The 23,665-nt window shown below is 49.6% G+C and overlaps 9 protein-coding genes across 9 annotated transcripts; 2 read left to right on the top strand and 7 right to left on the bottom strand.

Annotated features, from left to right (window-relative positions):
• Positions 1-116: 116 nt before the first annotated feature.
• On the bottom strand, positions 117-940 carry LOC6555592 (GPI-anchored CFEM domain protein A). The gene has a single exon (XM_026981873.1). The coding sequence runs from the start codon at positions 840-842 to the stop codon at positions 246-248; it is 597 nt and encodes a 198-aa protein (XP_026837674.1). The 5' UTR covers positions 843-940; the 3' UTR covers positions 117-245.
• Positions 941-1,160: 220 nt separating this feature from the next.
• On the bottom strand, positions 1,161-1,947 carry LOC6555591 (neuropeptide-like protein 29). The gene is made up of 2 exons (XM_001982580.3): positions 1,875-1,947; positions 1,161-1,634 (listed from the first exon to the last, which is right to left on the bottom strand). The coding sequence occupies exons 1-2, from the start codon at positions 1,884-1,886 to the stop codon at positions 1,314-1,316; spliced, it is 333 nt and encodes a 110-aa protein (XP_001982616.1). The 5' UTR covers positions 1,887-1,947; the 3' UTR covers positions 1,161-1,313.
• A 1,636-nt stretch (positions 1,948-3,583) lies between these two features.
• Positions 3,584-4,104, bottom strand: LOC6555590. The gene has a single exon (XM_001982579.3). It carries the CDS (start codon positions 3,883-3,885, stop codon positions 3,673-3,675), a length of 213 nt encoding a protein of 70 aa, XP_001982615.1. The 5' UTR covers positions 3,886-4,104; the 3' UTR covers positions 3,584-3,672.
• Positions 4,105-4,174: 70 nt separating this feature from the next.
• On the top strand, positions 4,175-6,038 carry LOC6555589 (60S ribosomal export protein NMD3). Its single transcript, XM_001982578.3, has 2 exons — positions 4,175-5,244; positions 5,306-6,038. Exons 1-2 carry the CDS (start codon positions 4,316-4,318, stop codon positions 5,940-5,942), a joined length of 1,566 nt encoding a protein of 521 aa, XP_001982614.1. The 5' UTR covers positions 4,175-4,315; the 3' UTR covers positions 5,943-6,038.
• A 39-nt stretch (positions 6,039-6,077) lies between these two features.
• LOC6555588 (exopolyphosphatase PRUNE1) lies at positions 6,078-7,763 on the bottom strand. The gene is made up of 2 exons (XM_001982577.3): positions 7,548-7,763; positions 6,078-7,478 (listed from the first exon to the last, which is right to left on the bottom strand). Exons 1-2 carry the CDS (start codon positions 7,593-7,595, stop codon positions 6,309-6,311), a joined length of 1,218 nt encoding a protein of 405 aa, XP_001982613.1. The 5' UTR covers positions 7,596-7,763; the 3' UTR covers positions 6,078-6,308.
• Positions 7,764-7,933: 170 nt separating this feature from the next.
• LOC6555586 lies at positions 7,934-12,957 on the bottom strand. Its single transcript, XM_001982575.3, has 9 exons — positions 11,911-12,957; positions 11,378-11,764; positions 11,252-11,321; positions 10,635-11,194; positions 10,250-10,579; positions 9,640-9,825; positions 9,132-9,585; positions 8,540-9,072; positions 7,934-8,467 (listed from the first exon to the last, which is right to left on the bottom strand). The coding sequence occupies exons 1-9, from the start codon at positions 12,122-12,124 to the stop codon at positions 8,130-8,132; spliced, it is 3,072 nt and encodes a 1,023-aa protein (XP_001982611.2). The 5' UTR covers positions 12,125-12,957; the 3' UTR covers positions 7,934-8,129.
• Positions 12,958-13,613: 656 nt separating this feature from the next.
• Positions 13,614-15,455, top strand: LOC6555585 (probable cytochrome P450 4d14). Its single transcript, XM_001982574.3, has 3 exons — positions 13,614-13,857; positions 13,927-14,383; positions 14,445-15,455. Exons 1-3 carry the CDS (start codon positions 13,695-13,697, stop codon positions 15,346-15,348), a joined length of 1,524 nt encoding a protein of 507 aa, XP_001982610.1. The 5' UTR covers positions 13,614-13,694; the 3' UTR covers positions 15,349-15,455.
• An 83-nt stretch (positions 15,456-15,538) lies between these two features.
• LOC6555584 (NADH dehydrogenase [ubiquinone] 1 alpha subcomplex subunit 7) lies at positions 15,539-16,181 on the bottom strand. Its single transcript, XM_001982573.3, has 2 exons — positions 15,976-16,181; positions 15,539-15,875 (listed from the first exon to the last, which is right to left on the bottom strand). Exons 1-2 carry the CDS (start codon positions 16,036-16,038, stop codon positions 15,624-15,626), a joined length of 315 nt encoding a protein of 104 aa, XP_001982609.1. The 5' UTR covers positions 16,039-16,181; the 3' UTR covers positions 15,539-15,623.
• A 245-nt stretch (positions 16,182-16,426) lies between these two features.
• Positions 16,427-22,111, bottom strand: LOC6555583 (cell surface glycoprotein 1). Its single transcript, XM_001982572.3, has 4 exons — positions 21,765-22,111; positions 20,586-20,788; positions 17,654-17,950; positions 16,427-17,584 (listed from the first exon to the last, which is right to left on the bottom strand). Exons 2-4 carry the CDS (start codon positions 20,628-20,630, stop codon positions 16,793-16,795), a joined length of 1,134 nt encoding a protein of 377 aa, XP_001982608.2. The 5' UTR covers positions 20,631-20,788; positions 21,765-22,111; the 3' UTR covers positions 16,427-16,792.
• Between the last annotated feature and the right edge of the window lie 1,554 nt (positions 22,112-23,665).

Below are 23,665 nucleotides of genomic sequence, written 5' to 3'. Positions count from 1 at the left end.
CCAACTATAATATGCACGGCTTCGGCTTTGAAGATTACATAATCGACATATGCATAGCCTTCCAATCTATTATAATGCAATAAGTGCAGGCCAGCCAATGAAAACGCATTTCTAGGTAAGTGGAGCATGCAATGGGTTATTATACTTGGTTGCGTATACAAAATGTGATGATAAATGGAATGTGAAACGGGGGCTTCGAGTGCAGCTGCTGCGCTATGCTTTCATACCGCGATAAGTGGTCAGGACTAGGCTCCTCCCCTAGCCCCGTCCTCCTCCTCCGCCACCGGCAGCTGCTCCTGCTCCTCCTGGTGGGTGTCAGCGGTATCGTCGGTGTCCGCATTCAGGTCCACCCAGTTGTCGTCGCTGATTTCGTCAATGGTATCCGTTTCATCCACCACGGCCGCCACGCTTACATCATCCGTGGAGCCGGAATTCGTGGTCCCGGTGGTGGTGGTGGCCGTGACGGCGGACGAGGGCCGCAGTACCTCCTCCTGAGTGGCCGGAGTCGGGGTCGTCGATGTGGTGTACGATGCGGAGGAGGGTGTCTCCGAACGGTAGCCCATTCCCGTAATGTACGATCCGGACCCAGATCCCGATCCCGATCCAGATCCCGATACCAATCGCGATCCCAATCCCGATCCCGAAGCAGATTCCGTGGCCGTCTCCGTGTTGGAACTGCAGCTGCCCGTTGTCCCCGAAGTGGAGGCATCGTCTCCGGTGAGGGCGTCCTGGGATAGCCTGGATGGCGGGGCGCCCTTGCACTTGTTCTTCTGGCGGGCAATCTCGTAGTCCTTGAGATCGGACAGCTTGAGTGTGATTTTTTGCAGATCGCGTTTCAGCATCTCAATGTCCAATTGCTGCGCGTGGGGATAGGTAAACAGTTCAGCCGATAATCAGAAACACTGGTGATCCACTCATTGATCGAAATTAGAACAGTTTTGTATAACAGTCCATTGGGCAACAGCAGCTTTATACTGTTATACCCCCAAAAGTGACCGAAAAGCACTTCTATTGCCAGACAGAATGGACTTAATGGAATCGAGTAGGACTGAAGAGATATAGGTCCACTTCATTTGGCCAATACACGTTTGCTTGGCCAATGCATTGTACCACATCCAAGCCACGACTCTTAAACATCCCAAAATTCAAAGACATGCGAGTATGTATTAGCTATTTGCAGTACATTTATATTGAAGTGAATGATTGGGCAAAACCAGTACATACATATTATACGAATGATGGTGCAGTGATGAGCATGAAGCGATCGACAAAAAAAAAACAGTATGCATTACGATCATGGATGGGTGCTGGGCCTAGTAGAAGCCGTAGTGGCCATGGTGGTACGGATAGTAGCCGTGGTGTCCGCCGTAGTAGGGCGTCGCATGGACGTATCCGTAGCCGCCGTAGTAGGGACTGCTCAGTCCGCCGTAGCCGCCGTAGTGGCCGTGTCCATAGGCACCGTACCCGCCGTATCCGCCGTAGCCGCCGTAGCCGTGACCAAACCCGTAGATGCCCCTCTTCTCCGTCTTCTTCTCATCGACGGCGGATGGCTCCGCTTCCAGGGCTTCAGGAGCGGGCTCCGAAACTGCTGCCCAGGTGCTCATGAAGCAAATGGCCAGGACGACGAACACGCACTGCACAGAGAAAAAAGGGTTCGGTTTTCAATTCGGTGCTCAGATGTTAATATCGCCGATTTCATGTAACTGATGGCTTGTTTTAAACATTTGCTTAAACAATTTTGCTTCTAGAGCACTTTCAGCAAAGATTCAAAAATCACTATAATTTTTTTTTTATAATCTGTCACTAAAAAAAAAGTCCTTCACTCGACGTGTCCAGGTTTCCTGGTATCCTGGTGTCCCGGTGCTGCTGCTTACCAAGAACTTCATGTTGCTGCTGCAGATGTTGCTGGGTGCTGGTTGACTTGATGGGTTGGGCGCCAGGCGAGGTTTGTTGATGGCTGCCAGTGGCCCGGCGCTTTTATAGTCATCCGACTTGGCTTATTTTTGCTCGATGCTGCTACAGTTGCAATTATGCAAACTGACAACAACAACGGCGGCGGCAGCAGCAGCGGCAGCAGCGATTGTTGCAGCTGAATTGAATGCATGACGGGTTGAGGACTTGAAACCGAATATTGTTTATGCTGCGGAGCCAAAAGGTCATCTATCCGCTCATCCGGCGGAGGAGGATTGCAGCAGGGGGGAGTGAGGTGGAGTGGGCGTGTAGACTAACGATATCTGTTATAATTGCCATCGTAGTCGAAATTCTAAGATCCCTGGCTCGTTGGGCAACCGAAGTGACGAAGTAGCAGCAACACGTTCCACAAGCAACGTGCAACACGAGACCCTCGACGCGTTCCACAATCACCAAGTGCCCCTATCGTACATGGAAGGCATATCGTATGACACTTTCACTGCCAGATCGGATGGCCTGCGGCGCCAAGAAGGGGCACCATTACCTATTACCTAAGCTCGCCCAGAAGCTGGCCAAATGCTGGGATGCCACTAGCCCCGTGGGAATCGCTCATGCAGCAGCATTATATACAAATTATGAACAATTGCACGTTTTGCAGCATTTTGGCATTTTAATTAAGCTGCCAGCCTGCTGAGATCTCTGCCAGATCATTTCCAATGCAAACTCTTATCGAAAGAATATCCAAAGTGCACGACTTTGGCGAAGACCTCTGGCTTAAGGGGTATATTGGGCCAAGGGTCGGCGCCCAGGTCGATGAGTTTTTAGTCGTTAGTTTTAATGGGCGTAAACTAGGTTGATTGAAAGAGGTCGGTTTTTCAGAGGTGCACAGCTTTGGCTTAATACACTAAACCATTTGATTTGAAACAGTTGGGAAGACCACTCGATTCTCCAGCCGTACAGACTCCGCGTTCCATTATTCTCGATCACTTTCGTCTGCCGAGGTACTTGCTACCCAGTACCCAGTACCCATTACCGGGTACACAATGAAGGACGACCTTGACCGCAGTGGCAATTGCAAATCGCAATCGCAGTCTGCTATGGCTGTTGTTTTTGCTGCTCCGAGTTCCCAAGTCATGAATGAAGCAACGCCGGAGGCAACATTGTTGAATGAAGCATGGAAAACATTTTCCCAATCGACGACGTCTCGCCATCTCTGGCCAAAAGTGGGTGGCACCGCCATTGTCTCCTTCTCCCCGCGATTGTTTTTTCGTATCCACATCGTTTAATATTTATGCCCTGCGCATTGGAGGTGAATGCACGCGAGACGCGTTGGGCAAGCGGAAGCCAAAGCTGCTGAGGGGTCTCGTCTACAGGCTTGGACGTGGTCACGATCCGGAGATGACAACATATTTGATTGCCAGCTAACCAGCTAAATTATAATTCTTGGCTAATTCTAGTCCGCCGAACGGGTCGATGTCGATGTCGCTGTCGATTGATTGATTTCCCATTGTGACCGGAGCAGTATGATTTACGGCCCAGACGGCTAATGGCCCATTGTTGGGTTGGTTCCAGGGTCAAATCTTGAATCTGGAATCTGACAATCCCACCGGGGCTGCCGACGGTCATCTACTTTGGCCAGCTGTCCGTGGTTACACAACAACAACCGGCGTTGGCCGTTTTCAGCTGAAAATGCTTACATTTCCTTACAGTTTATTGCGCTTAACAGACATTTAACAATTAAAGGGGCGGAGACGAGCGAGCCTAGTACTTCAGCTCCTTGGCCTTGTCGTGGGCACCCTCGTCAAGGAGCTTTAGCTCCGCCTGCTGCTTCTCCGGTCGGATGACAGTGTAGTAGTGGTAGTAGCGCATCCCCAGGATGTAGGTGCCGTAGAGGGTGACTCCGATGCAGGCATACACTGCGCCGCGGTGCAGCTTGTCCAGCAGCGAGTTGGCGTTGATGGGCTTCTTCTGCATGGCGCCAAATCCCTTCCAAGTCCGTATAAATCTCCGGGAGTCGAGTCCGTCGCCTCAGCTGGTTTGTCAGTGATGACGGCGGCCAATATATCGATAACGGGGCAAACATTCAGTAGCCAAAATATAGCTGAAGACAGCTGAGGAGTATTTTATTTTAAAGAAAAATGTTGAGAAATCTGTCAAACGTCTGCCTTAGCTTAAAGTGTCCCTTGTTCATCATTTTTGGAAACAAAAACAATGTCTCACTTTTAGCTAATCGTAGCTAGAAAAGACCAAACTTCATACGCCGATTACTGGCATCGCTGATCTCTGGCCAATCGATATACATCCACACGCACGTGTTTACAAAGTTGTGTACTTGGTGGGAATTTCAGCGCATTCTACAACGTCATTGTGAAATAGCTGGACCGAAGAGACCTCCGGAGGATTCATGGATCACGAATACGTTGGGGCTAGCCCACTGGGCGCCGGGGACGGTAAGGGCGCCGCCTCGAACGCCGTCATCCTGTGCTGCGAGTGCGGAGTGGCCATCCAGCCGAATCCGGCCAACATGTGCGTCACCTGCCTGCGCAACCATGTCGACATCACGGAGAACATCCCGAAGCAGGCTGTGCTCCACTTCTGTCGTAATTGCGAGCGCTATCTGCAGCCGCCGAACGAGTGGATTCAGGCCTCCTTGGAGTCCCGCGAGCTCTTAGCCATTTGCCTCAAAAAGCTCAAAGGCCTGAAGGATGTGAAGTTGGTGGATGCCGGCTTCATCTGGACAGAGCAGCACTCCAAGCGCATAAAGGTGAAGCTGACCGTGCACGGGGAGATCACCGGCGGAACGGTGCTCCAGCAGGTCTTCGTGGTGGAGTTCACTGTACAGAACCAGATGTGCAACGATTGCCATCGGACCGAAGCCAAGGACTTCTGGCGCTGCCTTGTGCAGGTTCGTCAGCGGGCGGAGAACAAGAAGACCTTTTACTACCTGGAACAGCTGATCCTTAAGCACAAAGCCCACGAGAACACCCTTGGCATAAAGCCGGAGCACGGCGGCCTGGATTTCTTCTACGCCAATGATAACCATGCCCGGCGCATGGTGGATTTTCTGCTGACCATGGTGCCCGGCAAGGTAACAACCTCGAAGCGTCTCATCTCTCACGATATCCACAGCAACAACTATAACTATAAGTACAACTGGTCAGTGGAAATAGCACCAGTATCGAAGGACAGTGCAGTTTGCCTGTCCAAGAAGCTGCGCCACCAACTGGGCAATCTCTCGCCATTGGTTCTGGTTAACCGGGTGTCCAGCAGCATTCACCTAATTGATCCCCTGACCGCACAGATTGCAGAACTCACCTCGCAGGTCTATTTCAGGTGGGAATCCTATTTTACTTAGGTTATCTTCGAGTAAGCCAACTTGTTTGCTTTTTTTTAGAGCTCCTTTTGAGGCAATTTGCAATCCGAAGCAGCTGGTTGAGTACGTCGTCATGGACATAGATGTGATCATGGAGAAGGATCGGAAGACCTATCCCGGTCAAGGTCAGGTTTCCTTTAAGCACGCCCTCTGCGACATTTGGGTGGTGCGAGCCTCGGAGCTTGGCATCAACGATAACCCCATTCACACACGCTCCCACTTGGGCCACCTGCTCAAGGTGGGTGATTCCGTTATGGGCTACAACACTGGAGAGGCCAACATCAACGATCTGGAGTTCGACAAATTGTCGTCGGATGAAATTCCGGATGTGATCCTTGTGCGCAAGCACTATGATCGACAGACCAGACTCAGCCAGCGCGTGTGGAAGATTAAGCATCTGGCGGCGGAGGCCACCGATGAGCGCAGCAAGTACGACTACCACGAGTTCCTTGACGATCTCGAGGAAAACGAGGATATCCGCGGTCAGGTCAACATCTATCGGGACACGAACAAGACGATACCAATCGAGTTACAGGCCGCTGGTGGTGATGTGCCCCAGATTACGCTTGAGGAGATGTTGGAAGACATGACGTTGGAGTGCGCCGACGACGAAATGGGCGAGGAGGGAGGTGACGACGAGACCGAGCCACAGTTGTAGTCCTTTTTTTTTATTAATCATAACGCTTTCTTTTACCCATGTATACCCTGTACATATTCGCTTAATCCATATAAACAACTAGGAAACTGGATAGAACTTAATGTGTGAATAATTTGAAACTAATTAGCCTTTATGTTACCAATGTTGCAAAGTAACTTATATTCGGAATACTGATTGCTTCAATATTTCACTCGCTTCAACATATTACATCATAAACTGAGGAAGTGCTTTCAAAAATTTCGACAATTTATCTTAAATGAAAAATTCTCTATGTCTTTTTGGTGTACGCTTAACGTTGGTAATATAACGGTTGCGCTAAAATTCTAGCTAAGTCTTGTCTAAGCTGTCCGATGGCCTGACCTCGCCTTAAGAGAGTCCCAGCTGCGGCTTCTCCTTGAAGAAGTACACGTCGTCACAATCGCAGCCGTGATCCGCCTCCCATTCAAGCAGCGCGCGCTTAACGATGGGAAGGATGTGCTTTCTGGTGGCCTGGACGTTGTGTTGACGCAAGAAGCAGCCGCCCATGAAGCGGGTGTCCACCTCGTGAGGGCGCAGCTCCAGTTTGGGATCATTCGACTCCATCAGTGCTTGCCGGACGCGTTCAACAAATTGGCCTTGGCCGGAGAGAGAGATCAAAGCCAGGTCACGCTGCACTTGGCCATCGGCAGGTGATACATACATTCCCAGGATAACCAAAAGGTTACTCTCCACGCCAAACTCGCGAACGGCTTTCTCTGCGCCGCTCTTCTCCACAAAATCTCTGACGAGGATGGGCATTCCAGCTAAGGGAACCACCTGGCGATCCGTTTGTAGGACCTTCATATCCTTGCGCAAAACTTCGGTGAGAGTTAGCTTACTAATATCCGCCCTTGCAGCCACTAGCTCATCAAACAGGCTGCTTCTCTGAGCGACGCGATAGTTAAGTTCGCTTTCCAACTTCTGTACCATGGCTTCGTCCTTTGGCCCGTAGCGCTTGGCCACGGGGGCAAAATTAATTGTGTCCAGCACGATGGTGGCGTGCAGCAGCTGGGCCACACCAGTGGATCGGGGTTGTTGCTCAGCCAAATACCGCTGGGCCACCAGAGTAGCGCAGGAACCCACCGACGCATCTATGTCCAGTTTGCAGTGTGTTGGCAGCTGCTTAAAGGATGGACTGTTGTCCTCCAAGGGCCTGTGATCCAAAATCTCCGTTACATTTGGCGCCAGCGAGCTTACATGGTGGTCCACGAGAATAACGTTCACATCCTGGACGACTACAGGTGGAATATCGTCTCGGAAGAGCAACACGGGCTCGGCAATGCCACACTTCCCAAACAAGTGGCCCACCTCGGTTTTTAACGGGAAATCCCGGCGAGGAATGTTCAGTATAGGCACATAGTCGTGCGCCCGATGGCGCTGGGCGTAGACAAATGCCAAAGTGATTGCTGAAACGGCGGAGTCCAGGTCACACGATTCGTTACCCATCACCAGATGCAATTTTCGGTCGGAAACGTCGGAAGCAGCTGCCCAAGAAAGTGGTGAGGCATCCGCCAGATGCTGCGCGAGCGGAGAAGCCCTATTAGTGCCTGGCCATTCTTACTTCTGGTACTCTTCCAGATTACTCACCCGTCCCAAGGTGCCCCTGGCTTGGGCCAAAAACCGTAGAAAGCACATTTGTCAGGGAAATCTCGGAAAAACTGATAAAACAAACGGTTAGCTTCCATATAATTCAACAGTTGCGCGTATCGATTCGATGTGAAATTTATCGATTGACGAGCGCAAAACTGACAAAAATAGCTTATGAAGCCAAATGCTCTATAAGCATGTATGTCTGTCTGTACATACATTTATAATGCATTTGTTTGTAACGCAGCAATGTAATCTCTGGTCGCTCGGTTACTAAGCTTAATCATATTAATTGGGTTTATTCCACATTCTCTGCTATCAGCTGATCCCATTCTATTTGCCTTATCAGCGGTTCCATTTGTATTAAACTTACTTATATGTGCTGTACAAGCACTTGTCTTTATATATTATATTCCTTGTATTAGTTTTGGGCATTTAAATTTTAACTTAAGTCGAGCTGGATTTGGCGGTAAACAGCTATACCTGCCCATCACTGCGCCAGCTGACTGCAGTTTGCTGTTATCGATAACGACGGCCTGATTCAAACTGCCGGGCGCCAGCTGATCCGAAATTCTCTGATTTTCAATACAACCGCGGTCGCAGCCCAACATTTACCCCGCTCTTCGACCGCAGCACTATTTTAATGGACGGCTCCACATCGGCGCCCATTGGAAGCAGCTGGTAGTGGCGTATCACCTTGGTCACCATGGTTTTCATCTCCAGCAGGGCAAACTTTTGACCAATGCAGTTCCTCGGCCCAGCGGAGAATGGTATATAGCTGTAGGGGCTCAGCCTGGGGGCCTCGTCTGCTTGATGCCTCTCCGGCTGGAAGACCAGTGGATCGGCAAAGATCTCTTCATCCCGGAGGAGCTGCCAGAGAAGTACGACTACGTTGGTGCCCACGGGGATGTAGCCCTCATCTGGTGTAGATTGACGCTCAGGTGAGTCTATTCTCAGTATATTCTGAGTATATTCTCAGACTTTCCACTCACCTATAACCAACTCCTTTTCCAGGCAGCGTGCGACGGCCGGAATAGGCGGATAAAGTCGCAGGGACTCTTTGACCACGCAATTGAGATATGGTAACGCAGCAAAATCCGAAAGAATAACGCGTCTGGATAAATCCTGGTCGTAGAGCATCCTCAGTTCCTCAAAAAGCTTTTGCTGCACTGCCTCATGGCGGGAAAGCAGATACAAACAGAAGGACACTGCTGAAGTCGTGGTATCATGACCCTCGAAGATGAAAGTGTTGACCTCATCGCGAATTTGCTTGTCAGTCAAAGGTTTCCCATCCACAGATGCCCGAAGGAGAGTGTCCAGTAGGGCATGACGCTTCGTTGGCTGATCTTGGTTGGCCTCCATGGCCAGTAAACGGCGGCGCTGCTCTATAATTTTGTTGGTAAACTGATGCAGGCAGAGGACGCCGGCTTCTTGATTCCTGAATCCGCTGGGCCAGCACAGGCGGAAGAGATGGCGAAAGAGGAGATGTGGTCTCATGAACCTAGTGGACAATATGTTGGTAAGGCTAAAGGCAGACAAAGGGATAATAAGATTATGGCATAATAAGAATATACGGCAACCTACTCTTTTACAGCGTGCACCACCTCAGAGTCACCTTCTTGAGCTCCCACACTTACGCCCATAGCAGTTTCGGTGATGATGTCTAGAGCAGCCAAACCCACCAAGGGATAGATGTTCACAACCTGGTCGCCGCGCGACAGGGCTTTGAACCGCTCCACCAATATGCTGCTTTGTTTATCGAACACCTCGACAAATTGCTCCAGGATGCTAAAGTGAAAGCTGGGCGTGATGATCTTGCGCATCGTGTGCCACTCTTTTCCGCGACTCAGAAGCAGTCCATCGCCCAGCCAGCCGCGTAGAGCCATATACATCGTGCCCTTCTTCAACTGATGCTGACTTTGCAGCAGTGCATCTATATGACGGGGCTCCGCTGTGACCACGACCACTTGGCCCAAGACAGTGCCCATGAAACAGCGACCAAAGCGCTTAACATACTCGGCGAACTTATCGTGCAAATCTGGAATATATTGCACGAAACATCAACTATTGATGAGTTTAAATGAAAACTTACTGTCTGGCTGAAAACTACGCATCTGCCAGGCGGCTCCTAGCAGAGGAACTCTCGAAACACTGGGCACAACGCCTTGCAAAGGATGTCGCAGCTCCTTTAGCGCCAACCGAAACAGCGAGGCAACCAAGCGGGTGACCAGGAGGGCCACTAGCAAAGCCACCAACATGTTGAAACTCTGCAGCGCGTCTTAAGAAGTTCTTGGGCTCTCGAGTAGCTGACAATCTTATCTGGAGCACTACAAATGTGTCACCTATTTATATACCAGGCACTTTGCATTTATTGCTCGTAGCTAAAGTTTATATAAGCAAATCTATTCGAATAGTGCGCCTCTGACGAAAGTGGGACAGAATGCCGGAGCACTAAGGTGAGCAGGACGGAAAATCTACTAGACAGCTGTTTTTCCGAAAGAACAGCTGAGGGAATCAACCTTATATCAATCAACTTGTAACTTGTAATTCACATGCACATATATATGTATATGTATGTATTGCTGAGAGGGTAAATATATTGTAGTTCCAAATTATCCAGCAGACAAAATAGTTAAATACTTTATACACGTTTATTCTAGGCAAATACAGCTGGAGAGGCCGAGAAGAATGAATTCCTTATGAGGCGCGAGGTTTCAAGCCCAGATGAACGCCGTTGGCCGACCGCAGGACGATGTTCATCGAGTGCCGGGGCTCAGGACCCAAGGGCAGCAGCTCGAAGTGGCGGAGCAGCTTGCTGACGGTGCTCTTCATTTCCAGCATGGCAAACTTCTGGCCAATACAGTTTCTTGGTCCGGCGGAGAAAGGGATGTACACGTACGGATGAATTTGCGCAACATCTGCCTCAAATCTCTCCGGTCGGAACTCATCGGGAGACTCAAAGTACTCTGGATCACGAAGGAGAACAAAAATGCCAATTGTAAAGTTTGTGCCCGCTGGAATACGCTTGCCACCTGAAAAGAGCAATATGTTTACATGAGATTCAAGAATCTCTTTCGAACTTCTTACGTATTTCCACATCCTCGGCGAACCAGCGGCCGATCATGGGCACTGGCGGGTGCAGGCGTAGCGACTCCTTGATCACGTTCTCCATATACTTCAGCTCGCCCAGATCTCGAAGGCTAACTGGTCTCTTTCGATCCTCTCCGAGTACATCGCGGATCTCCTGCACCAGACGCTGTTGCACCTCCGGATGCCTAGAGATCTCATACAAACAGAAGGAAATCGCCGAGGTTGTGGTGTCATGGCCCTCGAACATAAACGTGTCAACCTCTTCGCGGATATCCTCATCGCTCAAGGGAGCGCCATCGATGGTAGACTGCAACAGCACATCCAGCAGAGCCATGCGTCGCTTTTGGCCCAAGCAATCTACTAGCTCCTCTGTAGTTGTTTTCTTCAAGTTGTTCACCAGCGTTTGACGCCGCTCGCGGATAATGTTCTCGGTAAAGTCGTGCATTACCTTGATAGCTTTGTCCTGGTGTTTAGCTTCTGTTGGCTGCGTTAGCCGGAAAATCCAGTCCACCCGCTGCCAGGCGTGGATAAAACGTTTAATCATGATGTTGGTGACACTGTAACATGGAAGAACTCATTAGAAATTTAGAGATCAAACCTAGCACTACACTCACTCATTAACAGCCTGGACATAGGGCAGATTGGGATTTTTTTGGGCATTGATTTTTGTGCCCATCGCAGTTTCTAAATGGCGAATATTGAACTAGTATAAGTAATTATCAGAGTAATGGCAATCTCACCTGCAATTATATCCAGGGCAGTTAGACAAACCACCGGAAAGATGTTGATGGGCGTCTTGCCGTCGGCCCGGGATTGAAGCTGCTCCACCATCACAGCGCTTTGTTGGTCGAAGATCTCGACGAACTGCTCCAGTATCTTGAAGTGGAACGTGGGCGTGATGATCTTCCTGCGTCCATGCCACTTCCTGCCCGTGCTCATTAGCAATCCGTCGCCCAGCCAGCAGTTGAGCAGCTTGTACAGATTATTTTTGGTTATATGCTGCTGGCTGCTCAACACGAACTCAACGTCTCGGGGATCCGTGGAGAACACGGCCAACTGGTGGAGAATCCACACCCTGTAGAGACGACCGTACTTGCGCTGGTTCTTCTTGACAAAGTCCATGATTTCTGCAGATTATTATTAGATGTGATTATGCCATGCAATAGATTTGACCAGATAACAAACTGCTTTCAGTAAGTTTTGCAGTCTTCCATATAATTTGTTCAAAAATCGCCCTGTCTGAACTCCAAACACATAACTATCTCAAACTCACGTTCAGGATCTAGACCGCGGTACATGAGCAGGTTCCCCAGCAAGGGAAGTGGCCGCGGACCCGGCAGTATACCATTGCCCCGCCTGCGCCACAGGAAATCCCACACAAGCAGTGTGGCGAACGCCGCCAGGAGAAGCACACCAACTATACCCAGCATTGTGCATCGAACGAGAAACAGCTTTCTACTAAACGATACTGTAAATAATATAAGCATTGGGGACTGTTCTACGCCAGCTGAAAGCCGTAAGAGAGTCTGCTGCTCGCAAGAGAAGCAAACCGAATCCGGCAATCTACTTTCTGCAGCGGGCAGCTGGAAGTATGAAAATCCGAAGATCCATTTGCAAATGGATTTAAAGCCTTGTCACGATGATGCCACTCTTTTTGTTGAGAGGTCATGCTTAGTCGGGTAATTTAAGCTAATACCTAGCCATTGGGGGTGCGGATTGTGATACTGGGTTGTTTTAAAACTCCAGCATTGCCAAGTTATATCATTTTAAAGGGTTACTTCAGTGTCCGTTTCTATTTCCATTTTCCATTTATCATTATGAATTGTAGATATGCCCTAGCAGTAGCTGCATTGTCCAGTCACTCAACTCATCCTGTTATCTGAAATGTAACAGTGTCGAAAGGGAATAATTCAATAGGTAACCTTATCGCAGGTATCATCATAATTTGTGGTAAAAGTTCCAAGATCACTTGTTCCCAGTTATCTAGTAAAAAGTGCAAGTCTAACAATTCGCTTAGTAATGATTACCGGGCAGCTGAGAGCTCTTATCAATTTCACTCGTCATGCTTAGTTGTTGATTAGAGGTAAACATATTGGATTGTGGAAGCCATGAAGATATCTAATCAGTACATCTGTTACAACTAAAATAAATAGTTTGTATCAATGGAACAATCGATTTCATATGATAATTCAAATTTGATGTGTAATGGGTTTCGGGTTCAATACCAACGACCTTTTGTACCCGCTCGTCCGTTCAAGTAGTGCATTATATGGGGGGATCTAGTTTGACCTGTTATTGAACAGCTTCTCAGTTATTCTCAGAGTTTCTCCCCCAACTTTATGGATCTAACAGAGCAGTTTTATGCTGTGCATTTTGTTCTGCATAGTTTTCAGCTTGTAAGAAGAATCGTATCTTCAAGATCAATTTGCAATCATCAAGTTGATAAGAACGATAAAACCAAGGGGATCTCAGCATCATTTTAACAGTCAATTGAATTTGTAGGCTAGTTATCTATTTATATATTTGCTTTTTTAGTTCCAAGAGTCTAACAAAAGCGTTCGATCTAATCAGCAGTACGCGAGTGCTCTGGCAAATCCATGTACTACGATGCAGATAGCGCCACTCGACCTTTCCCAGGCCCCACCCAACGTTTACCAAGGCGGTGGGCGGAACTGTGTCCTAATCAATCGGAACTACCGATAGGAGCAAAGCCATGGATCACCGTGAAGAGGCACTTTTTGGGGCGTTCATCGCAGAATGTGCGCCAACGGATCTTGAAGATCCTTATGAAGATCACTCGTTCAATCCAACTGACATGGGAGCTGGAAGTGGAGGACCCCCCAAGTGCCGCCTGTTTTCGACTCCGGTCGTAGTTTTTGGCCTTCGCGTTTGTTTTCGGCTTCATTGCCCTGATAGTGGACGCCTTATCACAATCCGCGCCAGCTACAAAACAGCCGCCGCTGAGCAAAAACAAACAGTCGATGGCCAACGGTGCCAGCGTTAATAGATCCATCCCATTTTCAACCCAGAAAGCACGAATTCGAATCCCAAAATAAAATGTATCTAGAGCTCTTGGCGCTTTTCCTGGCGACCGTTATCGCGTGGGATTACATGCGAAACAGGCGCCACAACAAGATGTACGCCGCCGCTGGTATCCGAGGACCCAGGAGCTATCCACTGGTGGGAAACGCTCCCATGATGATCAATGAGTCCCCCAAAAGTAGGTCATGTCCGTTAATCACACGATGCACAAGGTTACTAAATGAGTACCAATCCTCTTCTCCTGCAGCTGTCTTTGATCTGCAGGACCGACTGATTGCTCAGTATGGTAAAAACATAAGAATTCGGATGTTGGGCGAACGCGGCTTCATGACCGCTGATTCAAAAATGATTGAGGCGATCATGAGCAATCAGCAGACCATTCAGAAAAACAATCTATATGGGCTCCTGGTCAATTGGCTCGGCGATGGACTGCTGCTTAGCAAAGGCAAAAAGTGGTTCCGACGCAGGAAGATCATCACACCTGCATTCCACTTTAAGATCCTGGAGGACTTTGTGGAGGTCTTTGACCAACAGAGCGCTATTATGGTTCAGCAGCTGTACGACCGGGCGGACGGCAAGACGGTGATAAATATGTTCCCGGTGGCTTGCTTGTGCGCCATGGATATCATTGCGGAAACGGCCATGGGTGTGAAAATTAATGCTCAGCTCCAGCCGCAATTTTCCTACGTTCAGTCGGTCACAACGTAAGTATTACCACACAGTAACTATCGGCTGGTTTTATTTCATATGAACACATCTTCTTAGTGCCTCTTCAATGTTAGCTGAACGCTTCATGAATCCCTTGCAGCGCGTAGATGCCTCCATGCAGATCTTCTATCCGAAATTGTTAGCCAAGCTGAATGATTCCGTGAAGAACATGCATGACTTCACCAACTCGGTAATCACTGACCGACGCGAGCTCCTACAGAAATCCATTGCCGATGGTGGAGATGCCGACGCTCCCCTCCTTAACGATGTGGGTCAGAAGCGTCGCATGGCCCTGCTGGATGTGCTGCTCCAGTCCACCATCGATGGAGCTCCGTTGAGCAACGGTGACATCCGCGAAGAGGTAGACACCTTTATGTTCGAGGGCCACGACACTACGACCAGTAGCATTGCTTTTACCTGCTATTTGCTAGCTCGAAATCCGGAGGTTCAGGCACGCGTCTTCCAGGAGGTCCGAGATGTTCTGGGCGATGACAAGTCGGCTCCAGTTACGATGCAGCTACTGGGCGAGCTGAAGTACTTAGAATGCGTGATAAAGGAGTCTCTGCGCCTGTTTCCCTCGGTGCCGCTCATTGGACGATACATTTCCCAGGACACCGTACTCGACGGCAAGCTTATACCCGCCGACTCTAATGTGATCATCCTTATTTACCATGCTCAGCGCGATCCAGACTACTTTCCTGATCCGAAGAAGTTCATCCCTGAGCGTTTCAGCATGGAGCGCAAGGGCGAGATCAATCCATTTGCCTATACTCCCTTCTCCGCGGGCCCGAGGAACTGCATCGGCCAGAAGTTCGCAATGCTCGAGATGAAGAGCACTATCAGCAAAATGGTGAGACACTTTGAGCTGCTGCCTCTAGGCGAGGAAGTACAGCCCGTGCTGAACCTTATCCTGCGATCGTCCACGGGAATCAATTGTGGCCTCAAGCCACGCGTCTATTAGCTCGTCCTGCATTGTGATCTTTGTTAACTAGTTATAAGTGACCGACTCTGTAAATATTTGAATAAAATACTTGTACATAATTATATCCAGTGATGGATGTTGTTTTTTCCGGCGAGTGGGGTTTAAAATACTTTGGGCTGGTAAGGGGCCTCTCACTTGGCCTCCATCACTGAATATACGAATGCACGCATTCCTGTTTCAATTTGATTCTATATTAGCTTTAACCGGCTCGTACTACAACTCAAAAAAGGCGATTCCTGCTGGGAAGCGGCCCATTAATCCCAGGCATAGACCTTGCCCGGAGTGGGCAGCTTCGAAGAGGTGGGCTTCGCCGCCTCCCCAGCATCCGCCGCCAGCTGCTTTTGCTGCTCCACCAGGTCGATGGGCGGCAGCACCTCGCGACGTGCATCCCGCTGGCAGTAGTAGTTGGCCGAGAGTAGATGCGACGGTCCATCTGGGAGTTCCGGCTGTGGCTGGGTGCGATCGGCCAGTCCGTCCTCAAAGCGCAGGGCCAGGTTGTGTTCCCGCTGTAATTGACGACCAGATTGATCAAAGATTCCCATTTTCCGTCTTATATAACGGAGAACCGAGTTCTCGGCGGCCGCTGTCCAAATTTTGGATACTCACACCCAGGAGGAAGGCCCGAATGCGCTGTATTAAGGGCGACACGTCACGGCGCAGGGCAGACATCTTCCTTTTGTATTATACTTCAAACTGAATTTCCCTAAATATTTTGGTTTTATATTTATTTGTGAGGTCCAGCCCTGTCGTCCAATCGATATCAGCTGGTTGAAATTGTGCTGCATTATCGTCAATCGATTTCGGACCTCTTCTTCTTCGCCTTGCTCTGCTGCCTCTAGCCCTGTAATCGATATCTCATCGATAGCTATTGTGTCAAAAAGTTGTTATGCCTTGTAACGGTCAAATGTGGTTCAAATTTGTAAGATTCAGCAAACGTATTTTTTATTATAAATGGAAATGTAGGTAGTGAAGGTAGTGAAACCATTCCAAACTCATGTTGATAGTGCCTTATTTAGTTAGTTATAAAACTAGCAGCTCAAACGTTTTGAAAATAGAAAAACGGCACTGGCTTTTATTGTGTCTATGTACGAGTATTTATTTTATTAGTATTATATTGCTTTGCACGTTCCCAACTTTTGTGAGTGGAAAACCTTAGTTCATTTCCATAGAGTAATGGTTAACAGATTGAGGAAACTGGCTCCTTTGGTCGTCCGTTAATAATATACAAGTAATAATAATAAATAAAAAGTTACTCTCGTTTCTGTCTTCAGTGTTGTGTTGCTCTAATTGTAAATTAAACTAAGTACGCCGTAAACTAAACTACTGCAATTTAAAGCTGCCGCTTTAGTAGTTGCGAGAGTTCCTTTTAAACGATTCAAAGGGATGTTCATTGCTTCCCAGCTATCAAATCCCCTCCCCCGCCCTAAGCGGGCGTCGACTCTGGTTGGGATTGGGATTGGTCTGGCGAGGACTCGTTGGCTGTTGCGGGACTGGGTGCCAGCTGCTCCACGCTGACGGTGCGCACAAACTCGGCGGTGGCTTCGATCACAATTGTGGGCAAGTCATCAGCAGGTGCTGGCGGTGCCACTGCAGCGGCTGCCTCCTCCGCCTGCGGTTCGCTGATGGTTGGTGTGGTTTCTTCTGTGGATGGTGCTTCTGTGACTATCACAGCCACGGGCGCCGGTTCGTGCACCTCCGGCTTAGCTGGCTCGCTCTCAACGGTACTGGAAGCAGGGGCTTCCACAGGTGCAGGCGCTGTTGCCGGTGTGGGCTCTGTAGACGGAGCAGGCACTGCTGCCGAAGTGGGCTGTGCCACTGGAGCAGGTTCTGCAGAAGTTGTGGGCGCTGCCACAGGCGTGACTTCTGCAGCAGGAGCAGGAACAGGTGCAGGACACTTGGGTGCCGGCGACGCTGACTTGGACTTGGCGGACTTGCCTACGGCCGGCGAGGGAGTCCTCGACTTAAGTTTCTGCTCGTGAGCACTGCGATCCATCAGCACCGAGGTGGACTGCGGAGGCGCTGGACTAGCTGCCCTCTTGATGTCCTCAATCTTGGCCTCCATCTCGCTGCGTATTTCCTTGATGGGCTTCAGCAGAAAGACGGGCACGTCATCGTCCCTCCGCTGGTACAACATCTCGCCCTCGAAGTCTACCAACTTGTGTTTGCGGGCCCGCAGCAGGATGCCCACCACCTTGTCGGATATGTAGTTGTAGATCTGCAGAGGATCAGGGACCAGTTTAGAGAACTGCTCGAGATAAGTACAAGCGGATCACAGGATACTCACATTGAACAGTTCGCCGAAGGGGATCACGCGCATAGTGGGCTCGTCCTTGACGTCGTAGCCCTCCGAATTGATGATCTGGCAGAGCTCCAGCATCTCCTTCATCACGTGGATGTTGGCCTTCTGGCCACGCATCTCTGTGAGGCTGCCGGCCAGTGGTTTTCCATACTGATCCTTCGAGAAAGTGGGTTTTGGCGAGGCGGCGCGTCCGTCCTGGGAAAATGGATTCAGCAGCTGCGACTGCTTGTGCTGCGTGGCTTGGTTGTTGAACATGGCCACCTTAGAGGACAGCGGTGAGTCCTGCAAGTATTCAAGAGCACAAATGGCTTAAATGGGGGCCTAAACAGGTTTTTCACGAAAGGAAGCCAAACTTCTTCTTTCAAATGGCAGCGTTGCCAGACGAGCTGCGCCCCCTTACTGCGCCTCCTGTCAGTTGCTCGCGTTGCCAACTATTCGTCAGGGCGGGTAATTCAAAAACCAAAACCAGCCGGTGTTATCAGACAATCAGAAATAAATATAACAAATACGTCACTTAAGGAAAGGTGTGCAACTAAAGTGAATCAGGTGTGACAAACTACTCTTCCACAAGCTCCATTCAGAGGTGCCAAATGGATTTTAAATGAATAGGATTAGTGTTCGCAAGTCACATTTCAATTTGAATGTAAGCAGTGGATCCCGCAGGCGGGCAATTAATGGCTTTCAAATACTACAACTTGCACGAACAAGTTCTCGCGGAAAAATTAATTGGCGCAATTAAATAACAGCGGTCTTACATTTTCTGTAATTTTTCATCTAATAAGTGCAAAATTCCCGCGCCATGAGCCACGCCAGCAGCACTGAAGGAATGCGCAAATGTCGTGGTCATAAATAAAAGCCCCAGCGGGAAAAAAGGCGCGTTGTGGGGGGCGGGGCGGCACTCTTTCACGAGCAACTAAAAACACACATTTAGCCAAGTATATACGTACTTGCCCACTTCCCACCGCACAAGTGGAAGGCGGCGGTATTCATCACAGAAGTCAAAAAGAAAACAGGAATGACCTTCGCGGCCAGTTCTCACCACTAGCTGTTGTTTATTCTACATTCTATGTGATTATTATTTATGTGCCGAAAGAGGAGTGGAGCCCGGCGATCGAGTTGCCCATGGACACTTGAATGAATGGGGCGGTTGGCGGTGGGCGGTGGGCGTTGGCTGGTCTTATTGACTCTTCGCTGCTGTTTATATAAGCCGCCGTTTTGGCAACTGCGGCAATGACGTTCTGAATTTGTCTCTTTGATCAATATCCAAAAATTCGTCAATCAGGCGAATTTCATTCATATCACACGGGCCAATCGTTTAAAAATAAGTCCAACGATGAATGAAAAGCGGCCAGAACTTGGCAACCGCTTTTCGTCCGCCTTTCAGCTGTTCGGCCGTTGGGTTGAGTTTGTTTTCCACGCAGCGGAGAAAGCCTGTGAAAACACTGAAACCCGTCCGTGGAAATCACGAAATCTTCGAAATTTCCATTTCGTTGCCGCAAGTGCTGGGAAGTCGCTTCTCCACTTGGAGGCGATAAAAACGGAGTCTATATGGTACCCAAGGTCCAGCGATCCACCAAATGCAATGCAAGTGCACTGCGAAAGTCCAACGACCCGAATCCGAGCTCAAGTGCGAAATTAGTTAACAATTGTGGGAGACTCCAAGTGAAATTTCTTCCCAGTTAAAGCAGCAAATGGATGGCAGATGTTTTAATACTTCGAATAGAGCAACTGAACCCGTACGATGATTACTTCGTAACAATGCAGATAAGCCACCATTCTGGTCCAAAGCAGTTTCAATGCAGGGCATGGTGTGGAAACCCAAGGATCGTTACCATGCACGGTGGAAAGTGGTGCACCTAGACCTGAAACCGATCTGGCCGTGATTGTGGGCAGCAATTTCAGCTGCAGCTGGCCGGGTCCGTTCGAATTGGTTACGTGGTGCTCGCTCGTACGGATCTATTTGTCGGCGCCGTTGTCACTCTCGGAAAGTCTGCGCATTCTATTTCCACAGCTGTGGCCGTACAGCTATATAGCTGTGGCACATAGCCCCAACATCTATACGGACAGACGGACAGACGGACGGACGGACGGATTCGGCGGACGGGGGCGGAGATGGGATGAGTATCTGTGCATATTCAGCATTGCTATTTCGATGGTCATTGCCAAGAATTTTTCCGTGTTTTGATCTTTTTGCGGTGCGAAAGGCGTTGGTTCCTCTGATTTCCCTGGCGCAAAGTAGGGGTGTGTTGTGTGTGTTTTGGCAACTCATGTGGCGACAAATTAAAACAAATACAGTAACTAATTTCGATAAAAAGAAGAGTCTTCTCCGCACTGCCTTGGCATTGTTTTGTTTGCCGAGCATTCCTTATATCATCATTGTACCCACTCGCCATGGCTGTCCAGGCATTTCCCCGCGACCCTCGGCTGGCATTCATTGCCTTCTGCTCCCCGTTCCCCAGTCGCTGGCATTAAATACCATTTTTCGGCTTTGTTCTGGCTCCTCACGCATTTCTGTGGTTTTTGCGCATAAATAATTTTCGGCCATTTGTCGCACGAGATGTGCGAACGGAAAAGCAGCGCGTTCTTTTTATAGTGCCCAGTGCGGCATTCCAAACATTTCTCAAATCTTAATCCAAATCCCTTTTATTTTCGGGCTCTGGTGTGCCGCGGCAGCATTTTTGAAAGGAGCTGTTGGCTGCGAAGTATTCGATATCATGTGCTCGGATATTCCGAAGTTTTTGCCGCTGCCTACATTCGTATTTAAATTTAAGTTAAGGTGTTCTTTTCCCCCTACAAGCAACATTCTACTCGACACTTAGGGACTAATACAAAACTGATGGATCTTTGGGAACGTGGAGGTACCAGGAGAGGGCTAGAACTACAAATGTGCACATGTGGAAATATGAAAGGTACTCACCACCACGAAGCGCAAGGCGCCCAGTTCATGCGATACGTCCGTCATGGCTGCACTCGGCTTGGTTGGATTGGGCTCCGGGCTCTGGCTGGGATCTTGCAGATTGGCGGATGCCAGTGGCGACTGGGTGTGCAGACTGGTCCGGAATGCGGGTCCGGAAAGGGGGAGATCACTATGGGGATCCGCAACACTCCGCAACACTTTGCCTGCGAGCGGAAAGAGAAAAGAGTTGGACACAACGGCCCCGGCGATGGGAAAGAAAACCAATTAAATTTTGCAACAAACAACATTCATAACAATGGAAATGTGTGCGCCCATTGTGGATGGCTCTTTCTGCCTTCGCAACCCGTCCACTATGGCGAATTGCCAAACAGCTCACCAAACCATACCCATTGTGACCCAGACCCAGACCTCAATGGAGGTGCATGGCTCCGGGCTTGGGAGCCAGCTCCAAGCGGAGTTACGAGCAGAGGGAGCGGGCGATGATGGGCGGTGGGAAGTGAAAACGGAAGACTGAAGACAGAAAACAGAAAGCAGAACGAGCAAGGAGGGGAGGGGAACACGAAAACAGAAACAGAAGCAGATCGAAGTCAAAACACAGCGCCAAAGGCCGTTAGGCGTGAACTCTTGAGCGCCCCTCGCACCCGAAGTCGCACGAGTACGAGTACGACCCCAAAAGATGAACCGGAATTCGGAATCGTGCCCATTTGCCGTTTTTCCCACTCGGAATGGACTGGAAATTGCTGTGCATTAACCTCTGCTTTCCAGCGACTTGAGTTACCAACTATCTGCTACGCACATCGTACATGTGTATACGTATGTGAGTATTTCGGCTCAGAGATCAGCTGCAAAAAGCACAGGCCATTTGAGATCTAAATACCAGGTAATACCCCTGACAAGGCGGCGAACTGGAACTGCTCTTCCAATTGGGCCTCAAATGCCGCAATACAGGTCAAGATTCAAAGACCTTCCCATATGGGAAATATTCCAGGGAAAAAATATATTCTATACCAGCATTGATAAATGGCCAGCACTTTCTGCACCCTTGCTTTGACTCACAGAAGAAGTACTAAGGTACGGAATCGATTTCTATTTGATTTGTCTAGAATTCATCCAATATTGTTTACAAATATCCAGAGGTTACAGCACTGGCTGGAAGTTTCGCCGCTTTTTAACACTCACTTTTCTTGGGCTTTTGGGAGGTAGCTCCACTTATTGCTGACTTTTGGCTGGCTGGAATTCCTCGACGAGGCGGGCTTCCAAGTTTCCGATTCGACTCGATCCACTCACAATGCAAAATGCACACGTTTCGAAAAACGTTTCTTTTTTGATTTTACAACGGAAAAAAAACAAGAAAAAGTCTCTCAACCGGGCGATACTGTGTGAATGCCTGCGTTCCGGGTTCTATTTTGTATTTGACTTGATTGGGATCGGATCGGTGTTGTGCTATATGTACTATCCTATTATATTTCTTATATTTCTCTTGCGGGTACACGCCGTTTGGTAGCTGCGACCAAAAGTGAGCGCCGAAAGCGATCGCGGTTTCTTTTTATAGCGGCAATGGCACTCACACTCAGCCACTCACACCTACGGCCGCTCACACACACACGCGCACACACACACGCAGGGCAGCCGCTTTTCTGATTTTCCGATTTTCCGATTTTCTGCTTTGTTTTCCCGCTCTCTGGGAAGCGCTCTCGCGCCTTCCTTTAATTTTAGACCGTTCTTAGCGTCTACAGACCCACCAGCGTTTCCCAGCTGCAAGAGGCGAACTCCCAGAGCTCCGAGTCTTCGGCTTGTCATGGATCGGACCACAAAGTCCGGATCGGGGGTCACTCTCCAATCAAGACCAGGCTACGCGCTCCGCTGGCCAGAGGGTCCGGACTTGACCGCAGAACAGATCCCCATTCCCACTAGATGTGCTGCTCCAAGAAGAGCGCGAGGCGAGGTGCACTGGGGGAAAAGGCAGTGAGTAACTCAACTAGTAATTAGTAACTAGTAACTAGAGCCCTACTGCCACTTAGATAGCAACCAACTAGCATGGCGTCAAGTGGCTAAAATTGGGATACATCATACAATTGAGAAACCCAGCTTTTCGCGCAGTGTTGCGGCGTGTGGGAACCGGTGAGAAGTGAAAATCGAACCGGCGATGCATCGCGCGCTCGTGCCGTTCGTAATGCTCTTGGGAAAACCGGAAGCGGTCGCAATGCCCCGCTCCCGCTCCCCCTGCCGCCCCTTGGCAAGTCCCACTGTGCGAACCCAAAATAGACTGGTCATCTAACGATATGCTGATGGTTGGCTCCCGTTTCGATCGGGGGCTCATGTAACGCGCTGATCGTCGAACGGAATTTTGGATGCCATTCAAGTAGCGAAGCGCCCCGAACCGCGGCAAACGCAGCAAACGGATGAGCACTTCGAAGCTTGAGAAGAGCAGAGATTCTGGGATCTCTTGGCCGGAGTCTCAGATGGCCAGCGTGCCAGAGTAGCGTCGCTATGCGCGTGCCCAGCTGCCTTGGCTTGTCAGTGGGATTGGGATGTGGATGTGGATTTGGACTTGGTCCACCCGGCCCGCCAATCTTCAATACTCGTATACGGGTTTATTCCGCTAATTAAACAAATTCGACGGCATTGTTCGCATACAATGCTGGGTGTACGTGTGCTCACGACGGGGTATGCTCGACCAGTGGCACAGGATGCACCTCGAAGCAGCATCGTGGTCATTCAAGCCCAGCATCCTGCTGGACGGAAGGGCGGCCACCGCAAGAGGTGGGTTCAGTGGATCAGTGGGTGTGCCGCGGTCCATCAGCTCCCTGGGATGTGTGCCGCCGCAGCACCCGCTTGTTATTGTTGCATGTTTGGCTGACAGCCGCAAGTGCATGGCGACGCGATTTCGGTGGCAATTATATGTATATTATGCACTGCAATGCACGTGTGCGGCTGCGAGGGGCAAGCGGCTCGAGCGGGGCAAGTGGGCACCTTCCTTGACCAAAGAGCAACGACGGCACCTCACTGAGTGTGGATAGCGAGATCGGGGTGCCTGGCTTGGGTGCTTGGGTGCTTGGCAGCGGCCAGCACATAAATAA

This window comes from Drosophila erecta, unplaced genomic scaffold (assembly GCF_003286155.1).
Source record: "Drosophila erecta strain 14021-0224.00,06,07 unplaced genomic scaffold, DereRS2 tig00000126-arrow-pilon, whole genome shotgun sequence".
In the NCBI taxonomy this organism is placed as follows: domain Eukaryota; kingdom Metazoa; phylum Arthropoda; class Insecta; order Diptera; family Drosophilidae; genus Drosophila; species Drosophila erecta.
Note: the sequence above shows the minus strand (reverse complement) of the source record. Positions and strands in the feature narration are given on the sequence as shown.